Consider the following 16,779-nt stretch of genomic DNA (forward strand, 5'->3'; position numbering starts at 1 on the left):
GCAGAAATAGGGTGTAGCTCGATTTATAGGCACTGTTCTTTCCAGATTTAGTTTTATGGGGTTTCCGTCAGTAGGAGGGGTTTGTGTCCTTTTTCTCATGCTCTTTGCTTGTATCTTTCTTATCCACATTAACAATCTCTTTTTGTTGCTGCCAAACCAAAAGGGGAAAAAATCTCCTGAAAGGAGCAAACTTTTCAGAACAGATGGAAATTGGTCATACTGAAAAACTTGATGGAGCATCGAATATTTGGAAAGTCAGACCCTTCACATCAAGCTGTCCATGAAGATTAGGAAAAGTCTCTCCTCTTGACATGCATATGTGAACCTGTAATAGGGAAGGAAAATAAAGTTCAGAAAAATAATTCCAGTTTGACCAACCTTTTTCCCATACAGAAAATATCATTTCTAAAGTTGATATTCAACATATTCAACAAACCAATAAAGAAACGATAAAATCAAAGAGCAATTTCATGTCTACGATTGGAGAGTCTTAACATTCATCATGCTGTTGTATTTGCTAACTCTTCACTATATATTTTTGTTCAACCAATTTGATTAATTACCTTACAACCATGTAAGGATAACTGGTTCATTAAATTTTCATAAGGAATGTAACTGACAGAAGAAGATATTGGATGGTCAACATTAACAGGATTATAGAACATAAATAAAAGGAGACCACCCCAGAAACAACATAATTATGGACTGATAATCTAGGATAAGCATGTAATCCAAAAGTTCTACATGCATTATAAAGTATAACATTTATCAATTTTATTAATATATCATGCATAGATACATGTATATATCATCATAAAGTATAATATTTATCAATTTTATTAATATATTATGTATAGATAAAAGTATATATCCAGATAAATAACTTGATTTCTCTCATCTCTTCCTCTCTTCACTCTTCTGATATTATGACTCAAATGCATCAAAAGAAAATCATAAAATCGGGAATCCATCCCAAAACTTGAATGAATTGGAAGCAGAATTGGATTGAATCAACAACCCATAGTTTAGCAAACTTTACACATTTTCACTTCTTATACTATAATTTTATTATTTTTTCATTTTTTATTCCCCCCTTTTTGAATAAGTCATGTTCAATGATGGACATATGCTTCACTAAATCATATTTCTGCATGTATCCTCGCTTAAATTAGTTAGATTTCTGCACGTTGAATCTCTAACTGGAAACCCAAAATGGGAGGAGAAAAGTCAAAACCATAATAAAATTCATGTGCAAAAATATTTTTATGCTTCACTAAATCATATTTTATGTATCAATGCATTGACCACAAATCCATCAACGACCCTAATTTTGTAAAACTATTGAGGTCTCTACTAATTCTGGAAGTTTTTTCAATATCCAAAAAATGATTAACACTAAGGATAATTTAAGAAATTATCTCCGTTTATCCAGTTGAAGTATAAATCAGAGGCCTACTAGAGGACAAATTCACAATAAACTCTGACTTCATTAAAAAATAGGGTGATTTACATCAACCTCCCCTGGCGTTTGCCTATATTACATCCTCCCCCCTAAAAAATCATTTATTACATTTAAACCCAAAAAATTAACACCGTTAGCCTAGTGTTAGTTTTGAATTTTAATGACAAAATTGCCCCCAACACTTTATATACCTATAACACCCCTCTTCTCTCTTATAAACCAACACCCATCACAAACCCAAGGAGAAGGACTCCCTTACCTTGTTCGGTGACAGTGAAGAGGAGCTGCTATTTCCGGTGAAGGCGGTCTGAAGTCTCCAGCAAAGGTTCAAGTTTCAAGGTGCTTTACTTATCAAGTAAATTTTAGTTGTATTATTCCTTAAATTAAAACCTATCACTGATTATGAGAAGTTAGGGCAGCAGCTGGCTCTATTCCTAATCCTCCTCATCTTCCTCCTCTACTACCGCGTCTCCTTATTTGGATCCGATGATGACTCCGGTGAGTAAAGCAAGTAAAGTAGAGCACAGGGAGGGACAGAGATTGAAGATCTTTTCTTTCGTTTTCAGAAGTGAGGACTTCGAATCGTAGATGCTATGGATGGACTGATGGAGACGGGACGACTCCGTCTATGCTCAGTTCTCACACTGTAGCTAACCTTAGCAGATTTATAAAATCAAAGCTTGTATGTTGAAGGGTCTTTTTCTTTGTTCATCTTTTTTTCCAATCCAATACTTTTTTGGATCTTAAAGAGTGGAATGAAAAGATCGTCAGTGGGTAGGATTCCTGATCTCTTTCCCTCTCTCTCTCTCTCTCTCTCTCTCCAAAGAAGATAGTTAATAAATGTAGTGGGGAATGTAGATGGGCTCCAAATTCTCAACAATTACTGTGAAGATCGGCTGGATTTCATAGATATGAATGAACAAAATAACTCTCTCAAATTAGTGCCCAGCTATAATTGATTGCAGAGGTATCCAAATGGTAAGGAGGACCCAAAAATTAATTTACTGTACCTTTTTAGGTTATGAATACATGAACCAGATGACTGGTAGTCTGCACTCTGCAATGGTACTTCCCAGTTCCTCCACACATTCTGTTTCAGTGGGGTCTTCTTTAGGGTATGTTTGGAAGTGAAGGGGGAAAAAAAAAAGTATAAGGGCAAACTAGGATTTTCAATAAAATTCTATTCACCTAACAGATTGACCCTATAAAGATGCTAACAGTGTCAATTTTTTGGGTTTAAATGTAATAAGCGATTTTTTAGGGGGGAGGATGTAATATAGGCAAACGCCAGGGAAGGTTGATGTAAATCACCATAAAAAATAAAATATAAAATGTACTTTTAATGTTCAATAGTAAGAAGTGAAACAGTACAAGGTCCATTTATTTTCTATAGTAATAGTTAATTTATTGATATTACATCCATCATAGTGAGGGAAAGGAAGAATAGATATCTCGACAATATTAGATGTATTAAAAGTGAAGATGGTAAAGTACTAATAAGGGATGAGGACATTAAGGATAGACGGAAAGTTCATTTCTGCAGCCTACTAAGTGAAGACACTTCTGGTAATAGCATCCCGAACATAGTTCAAGGTTTCGACCGATACCGTCGAAATTTCCCACATTTCCACGGTATCCCAAGACTCCAATACGAAATACCATGTGACTTTTAAAAGTCACTGGTTTCGACTAGTTTCGACCAAAATTCTCACATTTTGGTCGAAATGTGGGAATTTTTTAGTGGACCAATGGCTCGAACCAGCCTTTATAAAACCTTCTTAAATGGGAAACCAAGCCTTCTTACTTCAACATTGTCTCCTTACTTCAAAAATTTGACCCTCTCCCCATATTTCTTCTTTGTGAAGTGGGAAGCCTGGGAAAATACTCAAGATTTTTCCCTTGGTACCATCAAATCTTCATTCTAAGCTTGGATCTCACACATTCATAGAAATCTACCTAAGGGAGCTTGGACCGAAAAGGTAAATCCCATCTTCCTTAAAAATCATTTTTTTATAAAATATATTTGGACACTAGGAATTGACTGTTGACTGTTGAGACTTGAGAGATAACTCACAATTATGTAATATTATTATTTATTTTGGATCATTTACATTATGTTTTGTTTGTTTTAAAATTTTAATCATGTATTTCACATTTTTAGTTAGTAACTTATATATGTAGTTATGTAGTATAGTTTCAGTCAACGACTCAACATACATCAACAAACTTTGGTCAACACCACAAGTATGACTTTAGGTGTTTTTTCCATGAAACTAATTATGTGAATGGGTTAGAAATATCTAAAATATGATTTACACAAAAAATAGGCAAAAAAAATAACATTTTGGGGGTTGAAACCAAAGTTTCCACCAAACCGGGAAAATTTCCCTAGTTTCCTTGAAATTTCCCCAATTTCGACCGAAGTTTTTGTCTCCCCAAGGTCGAAACCCAATATTTTGAACCTTGGTCCCAAAGGATTGCATTACCCTACAAGACACAAAACATAGAGATATACAAAAAATCAGGATGCTTGAAGTAAAAGAAGCTTTAAGGAGGATGAAAGTAGGAAAGGCACAAGGCCCATATGAGGTCCCAATAGAAGTGTGGAAAAGCTTAGGATTTTGTGGCATATCTTGGCTAACCAAGCTGTTTAATAAGATACGAGCACAAGGTAATGACAGATGAATGGAGGAGAAGCATTGTGATTATGATTTACAAAAATAAAGGTGTTATTCAGAGCTGTAATAACTATAGAGGCATAAAATTAATGAGTCATACTATGAAATTATGGGAGAGGGTTATTGAAACCCACCTAAGAAAAAAACTACTATTATAGAAAACCAATTTGGTTTTACGTCAGGAAGATCCACGATTGAAGCTATTTACTTAGGAGACTTATGGAAAGATTTGGAGATTGCAAGAAGAATCTCCATATGGTCTTTACCAACCTAGAAAAATCTTATGACAGAGCCTCTAGAGAGTTAATTTGGCAAAATACAAGAGGAGAAGTTTTTCAAGTAAATATATGGACATAATTAAGGATATGTGTGATGGTGTGGTGACTAGTGTAAGGACTATGGAAAGGTTAAGGTAGTGAATTCCCAATTAAAATTGGGTTATATCAAGGATTAGCTTTAAGCACTATTTTTTTGTGTTTATCATGGATGAATTAACCAGGTACATTCAAAATAAGGTTCCCTAAAGATTTATTGACCTAGAAAAAGCATATGACAAAGTCTCTATAGATTTAATCCAATAGTAAAGAGAGGATGCCGAGTCCATCTATGCATATAGTTAAGGACATAAATACGGGCATGGTGACTAGTGTGAGATCTATGGGAAGTCAAGGCAAGGAATTCCCAATTATGATTAGGTTACATCAAGGATCAGCTTTAAGCTCCTATTTGTTTGCGCTTATCATGGATGAGTTAACCAAGAACATTCTAGACGAGATCCCCTGGACTATGCTCTTCACCAATGACATCGCTTTAGTGGATAAGACTAAAGTAGGGATCAACGCTAAGTTGGAGCTATGAAGGTTAACCTTAGAAACAAGACGTTTTAAGATTAGTAGATTGAAGACTGAGTATATGACAACTTTAGTCACTCTATGATGGATAATGAAATGGTGAAAATTGAGGAGAGAGATTTCGTAGTGACTATTTTAGATATATGGGGTCAACCATAAAATAAAGGTAGGGGTGTCAACCGGTCGGGCCGGTTCGGTTTCGGTCGGGCTTAATCGGGCTTGAAGACTTTCAAAGGCTACACCGTGTCCGCCCATTTAACCCTAGTGACCAAAGAGAAAAGTTGGCAGCCGCTTGGATATTCATGGCCGTGGGGCTGGGCTGCTCCCTCTCTTATCCTCTCTCTCCCTCTCTCTTAACCAGGCTACGGACATGTTTAATGTTAAACGGGCTTCAACCGATTTTTAAATGGGCCCTCTTTAAAATGTGCTATTATATTCCGACCCACTCATGCAAGCCCAAAAAAATGACAATAATTCCTAGTGTCAATCATCTCGATCGGTGTTAAGGCTACTGCAACCGCTCGGCTTGTCTTTCTGTCGGTTGCCTGCCTGCCCTGTTTAGCCAATAGATGACTTGGTGCTAGCCCCTTCTGGGCTAGCTGCTTCCCGGTTGCCATCGTGTTAGGCCTACTTTCCTTCTGGATGCCTATCCTGTCATGCCTATTGTTGTCCGCCCTTCCGGTTGCCATCAGGCTCATTTGGTCTGTCTATTGGCTCGTCTGCTCCTTCGGTTCTGCATCTCAATTGGCTGCTCATCATGTTTTCCCACAGGCCTACAGTCCGATTGGTCATCACCCTCTCATGACTGCTTGCATTTCTAGAAGCCCGGCTTGCTTGGTTTATCTGCATGCACACCATGTAGGCCTCCACCCTTGTCTGCATACCCTACTAGGCTGTTGTCCACCGACAGCCTGCCTTTTGGTCTATTGGTTTAGATTTGTCCCGATCGGCAATAGCCTCTTTGACACCAACCCGCCAAGCCGCTTTAAGCTAGCAGCCACTACGTTGTTGCCTTCAAAAAGGCCGGCACCCCATCTGCTAGGCCAATTGCCCGCTTAGCCGTGGCCCTCCGCAAGGCCACAACTCCTCCCTTGTGGCTGCCTCTTCTCTGACGATGCTCCTCCATGTTGGCGGGTAAAAATTTTTGTGTTGAGATGTTAGGGTTAGGGTTTGTGGTTCTCTTCCCGGTTCGGACTGATTTGCCCTTCTCCTCTGTTTAGGCATCTGGGCCAGGCAGTAGAAGTACTCTGAGGCCATGTGGGCCCTAATTGGCCCTTTATGGGCTTTTTGTAACTCTTATTGGGTTTGTAACTTCCCTTTGGGACTATATTTTCCCTCACCTTCTTTTAATACACTTACTATTCACCAAAAAAAGTGGGATAGATAAAGTGGAAAGGTGCGTCCAGAGTGTTATGTGACCGGTATATCCCTTTAAATCTTAAGGGGAAGCTTTATAAGACTGTTATGCGACTAGCTGTGATGTATGAGGCAAAATATTGGGCAGTTAAGAAGTGTCATATAGAAAAGTTGTGTGTAGCTGAGATGAGGATGTTAAGATGGATGTGTGGCAAAACTAGGAAGGATAAAGGAATAAGCATATTAAAGATTATTTAGGAGTTTCCTAAACCAATGAAAAGCTCTACGAAAGTCATTCTAGGTGGTATGTCCATGTTCAAAGGAGGCCTGAGGCCACCCCAGTAAGGAAGAGTGATCTGATTCAGATTAAAGGAGCTAAAAGAGCTAGAGGCAAGCCTAAAATGACAATAGGATAAGTAGTGAGGAATGAAATGCATAGTCTCAAGCATAGTTGTCGCCTAGGCGACGACTAGGCATCCAGGAGGTTTGCCTGGGGTCTAGGCGACAGTCGCCTTGTGTTTTGGCACTTATTTATGCCAAATATCATTTAAGTAAATGGTTTTTATATTTGTTATACCATTTACTTAAGATATTATTTATAAATAAGCAAATACCCCCCATTTGAATCCAATAAAAATAGTTTAAAAATCAAATTCCAAAAGGATAAAAAGTCAACACCCCCAGTCCAAGAACAAAAACTGGATTTTGGTTATAGGGGGTTTTTCTCAATTATGAAAATTTTATAAATTCTATCATGTTAAAATATTGCTAAAAACCAAAAGTCCGGTAAAATAATTTTTTGTTTTGATATCCATAAAATTATTTTCATACAGGTGATTTTAACAGCATTCGTGCACTTATAAATAAGTTTGACCAAAGCATAACTTTGTCATTACAACTCAAATTTAAGTAATCTTAGACTTGTTGGAAAGCTGATTTTATATTATAACTAATACAAAAAGTCTCATGTAAAAATAATATCATTTGAGTAGTCAAATTTATTATAAAACAAGAGCATTTCTCTAAATTTTGATTTTTTATAACTTAAAATGACTTAATGTTAATTTTTTATGATTTAATATGGCTAAATGTTGATTTTTAATGACTTGATGTTGGGTAATCTTGATTTTTTATGATACAAGGTATATATAGCTTACTAAATAATGTTAGAAAATAAAGAAAATAAAAAATGACAGTTGGTCGCCTTGTTCGCCTTAAGGCAGGCGCTTTCTCACCTAAGCGCTTAGACAACCCTCCACCACCTTGGTTCGCCTTGGCGCCATGGCAACTATGGTCTCAAGCTCTTAGCCTTGTCCCAAGGTATAACCTCGGACAGAGCCTATTGGAGAGAAAGGATCCATGCAGCCGACCCCATTTAGTTGAGATTCTCCTGACTCAATGAGTTGTGCCTCTTACCTCTTACATTTTTCTACTCTCATCTCTCATCTTATCATCTTTTCATTCCCCCTTTTCTGTTTAGGCTTCTTTTTCCTACTTTGTTTTGCATGGATCCATGCAGCCGACCCCAATAAGTTGGGATAAGGTTGAATTTGTTGTTGTTATTATTATTGATTCAAGGTGAGGTTCCATGGTGTATGCCTTTTGTTAATGATATTGTTCTGGTGGATGAGACAAAAGCAGGGTTAACACCAAGTTGGAGTTATGGAGAACAACCTTGGAATCCAAAGGTTTTAAAATAAGTAGAATAAATACTAAGTCTATGGTATGTAACTTTATCTACACAATGACGAATAATGAGGTGGTGAAAATTGATGAGAGGGAGGTACCACAAAATGATTACTTTAGGAATTTGGGCACAATCATAAATAAAGGTGGTGGTATAGAGGATGATGTTTAATAAAGAATTAAAAATAGGATGGATGAAGTGGAGAGGTGCGTCCGGAGTGTTGTGTGAACAATGTACTCCTTCAAAACTTGAAATAAAATTTTATAGGACAATCACAAGACCGGTTATGATGTATGGTGCAGAATGTTGGGTAATTAAGAAGCATCATGTAGATAAACTCAGTGTAGCGGAGATGAGGATGTTGAGATGGATGAGTGGTAAAACTAGGAAGGATAAAGTAAGGAATGATCAAATTAGAGATGATTTGGGAATGGCTCCGATACATGATAAACTACGTGACAGTCGTTTGAGGTGGCATGGACATGTTCAATAGAGACCTTTGGATGTTCCAATATGGAGGAATAATTTGATTCAGATCAAAGGAACTAAAAGAGCTAAGGCAAACCTAAAATGACCTTAGGAGAAGTGATGATAAAAGACATGCATAGCTTAGGCCTTGTATTAAATATGACGTCGAATAGAGCTGATTGGAGGACAAGGATCCATGTATCCAACCCCATTTAGTTGGGATAAGGCTAAGTTGTTGTTTTGTTTTTGTTGTACATCCATCTTCTCTTTAAGTAAAAAAATAAGTTATTTTAAACATATTACCATTTCAAAATTATAAAAACTAATACTTTAATTACAATATTAATCCTAAATTACTTATGATACGCCACCCCCCCCCCCCCAAAAAAAAATATTGTGCATGATTTGGAGATTTCACATAAAGAAATACAGCATAACTGACACTTTTGTTTTTTTTTTTGGTGGGGGGGGGTGAGAAAGAAAAGAAACAGATCGGAGTTAGAGAAGCACCTCGCCACTGGCCCTCCCTTGAGTCCACATGATAGGAATTTCTAAAATCCTTTCAAAAAGCTGCACAGGAAAATGAAATAAAGTTGAACTGTCTCTTGGATGAAAGACGAGGACTGCTAATACCTTGAATTCTACTACTTTCTTTTTTAAGTATTTATCAGAATAAATTTACTAAATACTTACTGGCACAAAGAGGTTTACAATATTTAAATTAGCATGCCATTTCTGCTCAATGCTGTCAACAAACACATCTGCAGACAGCCAACCACCATCTTCAGGTGCTCTATTTGATCTCCAGGTCTTACAGGCCCCACTTAGCTGTGCATGCACGCGGCCATAGTGATTTTGAAATTTTACATGTCCAGCAACATTGTCCATCTCTCTATCACAGTGTATAAAACACATAAAAATAAAATAAAAAACTTATCCTCAGTGTCAATTTCCATTCTCCCATGCAAACCGCATCAATTATGCATTAGTAGGATGCTTTCTATTGGAACAAATTAAACACAACCAATATAATATAAATTTCAAACTTAACAACCTTCTCAAGGTATTAGGGTAGGAAAAGCATTGAAATGTTCAAAAAGTTACTTTTTTTATATCAATTCATAGAACTAATAGAAGAGAACAGATTATAACCCTATTAACAAGCAACAAGATCAGGAGTTCAGGATAAAACAAAATATTGAAGAATAAAGCAGCAACCTATCAAAGGGATGCAATATTTTAGAATGAAAACAGCAGCCTAGCATAAGGGATCAAATGGTGTATTGTTAGCTGGATGTTAAACTTAAAAAAATAAATAAATAAATAAAATAAATGGTAACATCGGATTAAAATAAATGAATTTACTCTGGTACAGTTAGCACATGCACAAGAACAGGACAATTAATCCGTACTTTGACATCAGAAAGAAATTCAGGGATTTCAATCCAGTTATAGAGAAGAATTTTCACCTCAAGGAGGAAATAGTTTCCTGGTCTCTGAGAATACAAGTCGAGCAACCCTGTGATGCAGTTGGGCGATGGAAGGAATCTTTTTTGGTTTAGAAATTTGTTTTGATTTACTTTCCTTTTTTTCAGTTAGAAATTAGTTTGGTAGTATTTTATTTAGATTGAATTTTTATTTGCCAATTAGTTTAGTTTCCATTTGAGTGAACTTCCAATTTTATTGCGTTGGTTTTCTTTTATAAGCCATGTAATACACTAGTAACAGATAGACTTGAATGAATTTGAGATTTTAAGTTTTGATTTGAAATTGGATTTTTGCTTGGTTAGAGCATGGCTGCCGTGACTCTCTCCTTCTGATTTTTTCTCTCCTCTTCTTTTCTTTCTTTTCTTATCTTCTCTCTTCTTCTTTCCCTTTCCCTTCTTCTGCTGTTTAATCCTCTCTTATTTCCTAACGTATGTTCTGTCCTGGGATACTCTGGTTCTGGGCAACGTTAGCAGCACCACAAGTGTGGATCGATCTCTTTCTTGTGAGATCTGTTTGGGTCAAGCTTTTGATCGAAGGAAGCCCTCCCCAAGGCAATCTGAACAATTGAATCTCATGCCTGAAAGTGATCTCTGCTGTGAAAACTTACAAGGGATCATCGCTGGTTCTGCAGGTCACCGCCAGTAGTAGGTTTGTGTCACAGGTTCTCAATTGTTGCTTCACCTTTGGGGTAGACTGCTATTGGTCTTCATACCTTCAGAAGGGCAGATTGTTCGACTGAAATCTGGAAGTGATTCGAGCTGTGGTGACAAGGTTCTCCATCGCAAGCCTTCTCCTATTGCTGCTGGTTTCTTATGTCTACCGTGACCTAAAGTTGAAGAAAGACTGGCTTTCTAAAATTACAAGTAAGGACAGTTATTTATACTTACAAGAAAACCCCCGTCCTGGAAATTTTGTTCTATTATTTCCTCCTTACTTTAGTAATTACAGATTACCTCTCCTCCTCTAATTTTCTATTTCAGTTTGCCTATTAGTTATTTTATACTCTTTTAAGTGCTTGAGTGGTCTTGAATTTACAAGATTGCCCCTCAATCATTACTTTGAGATATTTTATCATTATTGTAAGCCTTAAGCGATCCGATTTCAGTCTATTGGAACCCAGATCCGCATCACCCTCAAAAAGAGAAGAAGAGGGTAACCTAGGGGGGGGGGGATGGGAATATTCACCAAATACCCCTTTTCAACACGTACGCAAAGTTGATTGTACTATAGGGCATACATGGAAGTTTTTCTGTGGGGAAATAAGAAAGAGGGTACCCAGGGGGGGGGGTGGGGGGAGGAGAATATACACCTAGCATCCCCTTTCAACATATATCCAAAGTTGATTGTACTATAGGGAAGCTCATGGAGGTCTTTCTATGGGGACATGAGATTATAATAGAGAAGCTCATGGTGTTCCGGGATAGACACTCTTTTTCGTTTATTTTTCTTTTCTCTAGATTGAAGTGTCTAATTGATTCAAACATGAACACAGTACATGATGAATCAATTTCCTCTATCTCTACAAAATTGTAAAACTGCTGTACTATATATATGTTTTTTGAGAGCTAAGCATGCTAAGTTAGTGGTTTTTAACAAAAGAGTCAATAGATGAGCAAACAAAGTTCAGAATATCTGTTGTTATTCTTAATCTTACACCTCCCTGCAGCTGGAGAATCTCCATCAGATCTTGAAGCATTTGATCTTCCAAATGATCCAAATTGAGAAAGTTTTACAAGTGGGAGCATTGTATTACAGTTGCTCAGAAATTACAGGTTAGTTTTAAATAAGAGGGGGCTCTATTGTAATTTTCTTTTTATTTTAATTTAGAATCTAGTCATTTAGGTAGGATTTTAGTTCTTTAATGAGTTTAGATTGGGTCTTATCTAAAGCAAGTCAGTTGAGATATCTAGTCAGTTTAGAAGTCAAAAAGTCTTAGTAGCTTAGTTTAAGTGGATCGCTATTGACATGCTTTTAGTGTCTTGCAATCGGTCTTTTAGCTCGTTCATCTAATTCTGCTGGTCTAGGAGTGGCTCCCCTGCTTCGGGAGTCACCTCCCCAAAATACGACAGCCTGATCAAGAGAATTTTATTTTGATTGAGAAAATGAAAGAAAAAAATAGGGTGTAAATATGATTAAAATGGGAGCCAAAAGTTGACATGTGGCTAATCCAAAGATGTGCTCACATCCAAAGGTTGTCCAGACCAGCCCCTCAAATGGTTCAAAATGCCAGATCATGAATGCAAGAGTTCTTTCAGGGACTGTTTGTCTGTACATGTCCGTATCTCTTGCATATTCTTAACAATAACAGGACAAATAGTTATCCATATAATTGGATAACTTTCAGATAAAGGTACTGTGACTGGGAATATAGAATGCCAGTTTCAAAAGCAGCAGTCCCACGAGTTCCTCAGTCAAAAACATATAATTGCATACTTGAGCAATACAGCTAGTCCCCTTGGAAGGCTCCGGGCACTAAGTTCTGGACTCACTTTCAAGTTATTTATCAAAAAATAAATAAATAAATAAAGAGAGAGAGAGAGAGAGAGAGAGAGAGAGAGAGAGAGAGAGAGGCAAAACAAAAACAACTCACTGTCAAACCAGATTGACTAAATTCAACCCCTTGGTCTGCCCAATTTCTAGCCAGTGTTAGTTTCAGTAGTTTTTATGTTGTATGACTGATGATGTGTTTGGGGTTCAAACCTTTCCACAAATGTAAAAAATGTAAGTAATGAATAAACAAATATAGGAAGATAGTCAACCAGATATTGACGGAAGGCTTACGAATCATGACCGAACAGTTTTTGATCGATTGACCAAATTCATCAACAATGCTTTGTCAAATGCCGTCACTAATCATCACTAAATTGAAAAGATAAGAGAAATAGAGAATCTCACCTGGGCTCCTGGTCACCGTATGCTAATAGCATCAATGATCCCCCTGTGAAATACACAGAATCCAATGTAACTGGGAGCATCTTCTCAACACCTTGTGTCTGTACTTCATCTACCCCTTCAGTAAGTTCAGCAACAAGATCTTCAACCTTTAGACCAATACCTGACTTCAGTTTCTGAACGTGACCAGCCAAATAATCAGATAACAGTTCTCCAACAGCTCTAGAGAAAGAGGGTAAACCTGACTTCAAGCCCAAGTACGAGATGGGAGTTGAATGGTTAACAGCTAGTGACGGGTCAAGCTTTGTGAGACTTGGACCTTCAGATGGATGACCTATGCTGCAGCCTTTGGATTTTTCTTGAAAAGACTCCATCGTTTCATTCTGTAATCTATTGGAACAAACTCTGGAGTCAAAATGACTCTCCTGAACTTGAATTCCATCTAATTTCTCAATGTTCACATTGCACTCATCAGTTTGCGTTTTCCCACTCAGCGGCAATTTTTCACAAGGTGCACTTACTCTGCTATGTTTCCCAACAGTCGTAAGAAAAGGTAATCGCATAAAACTGAAGCCATTATCATTTTGGACACCGGTACGTTTGTTCACTTCAAGATGCTGAAATCCTGAATTACCTTGATATCCAAAGCTATTAGTCATGTTGTCCACTAACTCCATGTTCACATCGCCTGTGGAGTATCCAGAAGCATTTTGTAAGGTTTCATGCCTGGCAATCTTCTCCCCTTTGACATCAGCTTTGACATATTGGTCATCATATCCCCTACATTTGGCATTACTAACCGCAACCCTGGTTGCATTACGAGTATCCTCACCTTCCATAACAAGAGTCCCAATTGAAGGTCGCACTACTTGCGAAGGCTCATCGAACTTCCCACCAGCTTGACCTCGGAAATATGCAAGTGCAGCTACTGCACTTCGCTCAAGATTTCTCCTTTTGACAGCAGCTCCAGCTTCAGAGATATCTCTACCACGAGCCTTTTTTTTAAATCTGTCTTTTATGGGTGATATCATTCTAGACCAGAACTTTAGGCCGGTACGAGGATTTTTCACACCAAATGATTTCTCTAGATCTGCATGCTTCAACCCAAACTCAATACCTGTGTCCATGCAATGATGATCCTTCCAGTGCATCCGCTCATCCATGCAAAAAAAGGACTCTGAAGTGGCTATCCCATTAGAATGGTCTGAATCCTCCTTGGGAACATCAACTTCTGTAGAACTAGAAAATTGCTGAGGGACAATGTAGCCAGTCTCTGCAGCTCTTCTTGCTGCTTCATCCCTTTCTCTGGACCAGCGAGCTGCAGCTTCCTCTCTAGCAACCCTCCGGGTTTTCATACGATAATCTATCCCTTCTTCAGCTGAGGAGTGCCTCTGCAAAGCACCTTCAGATGAAGGGATTCCTAACCAAGAGAAATCCTCCTTTTGCACAATCAGCACGCTTGGCTGAGATAAAACTGCATCTATCACAATCTTCCCCCTCCTCAAGCTAGCAAATGGACGGACACAAAGTTTCATAGAGGGGACCTCACCACAGGAGAACTCTTCGTGATGAGGCCCAATTGAGCATGATTCTAAGGTAATGCCCAAAGGTGAAATACTTCTAACCTTACCAAAATCAAGCTCACGCTGCAGATATTCACTCAGGACAGAACAAATAGATGGCAGAAACCTGGCTTCAATAAGACTCCTGGCTTTCACCTGCCCATACCAAACCAATATCCCTAATGCAGATATTACAGCAAAGAAAACAGAACACCTAATTAAAAGCAATCCCTCCTTCCACAAAGGATCCAAAGATCTAACCATAGCCTTACTTCGAGAAAAAATCTCATTGGAAACGTTCATCTTCAACCTACTTTTTGATCCATAGTTACTCGACAAAAACCCAGTTTGTCTCCTACTAAAATCTGAAAACCAAATCCCTCGGTACCCACCATAATTCTGCTTTGCACAATGAAACTTGGGGAAAGCCTTTGTTCGCAACCTCCTCCTATCCACAAAAGTGAAACCGACATTGTTTTTCTGATTCAGGGCACTTCGGAGTGGTAAGCCTATAAATGGGCTATGGAGATGTTCAATGTTCATTATTTTCTTCCACCGTTTTCTGCCTCAGATTACACACATCTGCCAGGGACCAAGAACCAGCTCTTAGTCCCCTAAAGTTCCAGTATGTCACTGGGAGTATGGACATTCAAATCCTGCTGAATGAGAGGACAGATGGATACACCAAATTAAGTACACCAATCAAACATATAAAAGGAAACAAAACACAAAAACCCCCCCCAAAAAAAAAAAAAAAATCTCTTAGCGTAATATTGAAACGTATTAATTGAACGAAATTTCTCAATATTTCAATTAACAGGACTGCCAGTACATGCAGCGAAATAAATGCTGATAAAGAGGCATCATAAAAATAACAATGAAATTTGATAAATTACTGTACTAAGTAGTTAAGCCGGAGATTCTAGACCACCAGTCCGATAATCCCTTCTGGGCTAATCACAGGAAATCCCAGAGAAATCGTCGCACGACCCAAAAAGGCCATCATATAATTCAAAAGAACTCAAAAATTATAAAATCAAGTATATAAATTGAGTCCGAGTTTCAAATTTCACACCTAATCGTCTGAAATCGATGTCAGAAGAAAAGTTTGGAAGCACATACGCGGCATAGATTCATGATGCGTGATGGAAAAGAAAAAGAAAGGATTGAAAAATGGAGATTCTGAGCTTCAAATCGGATTTAACATACCTTTAGCGATCGAGTCTCGTATTCAAAATAAAAAATAAAAATAATAATTGATGGGCGAATTCTTCTTTCACGGGAATGAGGCTTGTGAGTTTAGCTCTTCAGTGGCCGAACACCATCTTCCATATACTTCTTTGCTGAATGGACAGATGCAGGAAATAAGCTGATGAGTCATGAAAAGGATTGCTTCCTTGAATCCTACGTCCTCGCACAAAATTTTGTATCGAAGCAGAGAGAGAGAGAGACCTGGGAATGAGCCAAATTCCACTTTCAGTTAAAATGACTAAAATACCCTTTGCAATTTGTTTCCAACGATTCTCATATGTGGGCTTAAAAATTAGTCTACTCCATGGTTTCAAGTATGTCTACTATCGGCCATATTGGATTGGTACCGGTTGGGAACAATTTTATTTTTTATTTTTTTTGGGAGGGAAACCCTAAAATTTTATTAAGTCAGAGAAACAAAATCAAGAAAAAACAAAGGGGGACACCTTACCTAAGATACAAATCACTTTTTTTTTTTGCTAACCAAGGCGTCCAGGTCAGTTTACACACACCTCAATTAATCCTTGAGGAGACTAGCACAACAGCCCACCGCTATGATCTCCACTTAAATTGCAAATGCATAGATGAGGAATCGAACCTGAGACCGTCCCCTAAATCCTTGATCCACAACCTCTGTAATGAGCGGTGAGATGCGGTAAGAATTGGACGATTAAGAGCATCTGGGCATGGCCCCAAGGGGCTCCCAGTCACCCAATGCTCACTACACCGCTGCAGCTGCTGCAAACGATTTTCATGAAAGAGATATCCGCATAATCTTGATCAGGATTTAGAAGAGACTCATTTGATTAATCTCACAAGTTAAATTTCAATTTAGGCAATTTACATCAACCTCCCCTGACATTTGATCCAATTACACTTGCACCTAGGGTTTCATTTATTACATTTTGCTCCCTAAACATAAGATCGGCAGTGAAGTGTTAGTTTTGATTTCTTCATTTGAAGGTACAATGCATAGCTTTTCATTGACTTCATTTGATATATACTGCTTAATATAGCTTAGAACTTCTCGTCTATGATGTTGGCCTTTTCTTATAAAGGTTTGAGAAATAATCAATTAGCTCAT

The 16,779-nt window shown here is 37.9% G+C and overlaps 1 protein-coding gene across 2 annotated transcripts in view; it reads right to left on the reverse strand.

Moving 5' to 3' along the window:
• The window catches only part of LOC122076530 (protein TIC236, chloroplastic-like), a 50,227-nt gene extending 34,332 nt beyond the window's left edge, over positions 1-15,895 (reverse strand). The window contains exons 1-5 of one of the 2 annotated variants that reach the window (XM_042641864.1): positions 15,654-15,895; positions 12,886-15,100; positions 9,196-9,394; positions 9,013-9,072; positions 221-325 (exon numbers count right to left, since the gene is read on the reverse strand). In XM_042641864.1, the coding sequence (XP_042497798.1) occupies positions 221-325; positions 9,013-9,072; positions 9,196-9,394; positions 12,886-14,987 (2,466 nt within the window). In that variant the 5' untranslated portion in view covers positions 14,988-15,100; positions 15,654-15,895. Of the gene's footprint in view, positions 1-220; positions 326-9,012; positions 9,073-9,195; positions 9,395-12,885; positions 15,104-15,653 lie in introns of both variants that reach the window. The other variant, XM_042641865.1, reaches the window with a different exon arrangement.
• Between the last annotated feature and the right edge of the window lie 884 nt (positions 15,896-16,779).

This window comes from Macadamia integrifolia, chromosome 4, assembly GCF_013358625.1.
Source record: "Macadamia integrifolia cultivar HAES 741 chromosome 4, SCU_Mint_v3, whole genome shotgun sequence".
Lineage (NCBI taxonomy): Eukaryota > Viridiplantae > Streptophyta > Magnoliopsida > Proteales > Proteaceae > Macadamia > Macadamia integrifolia.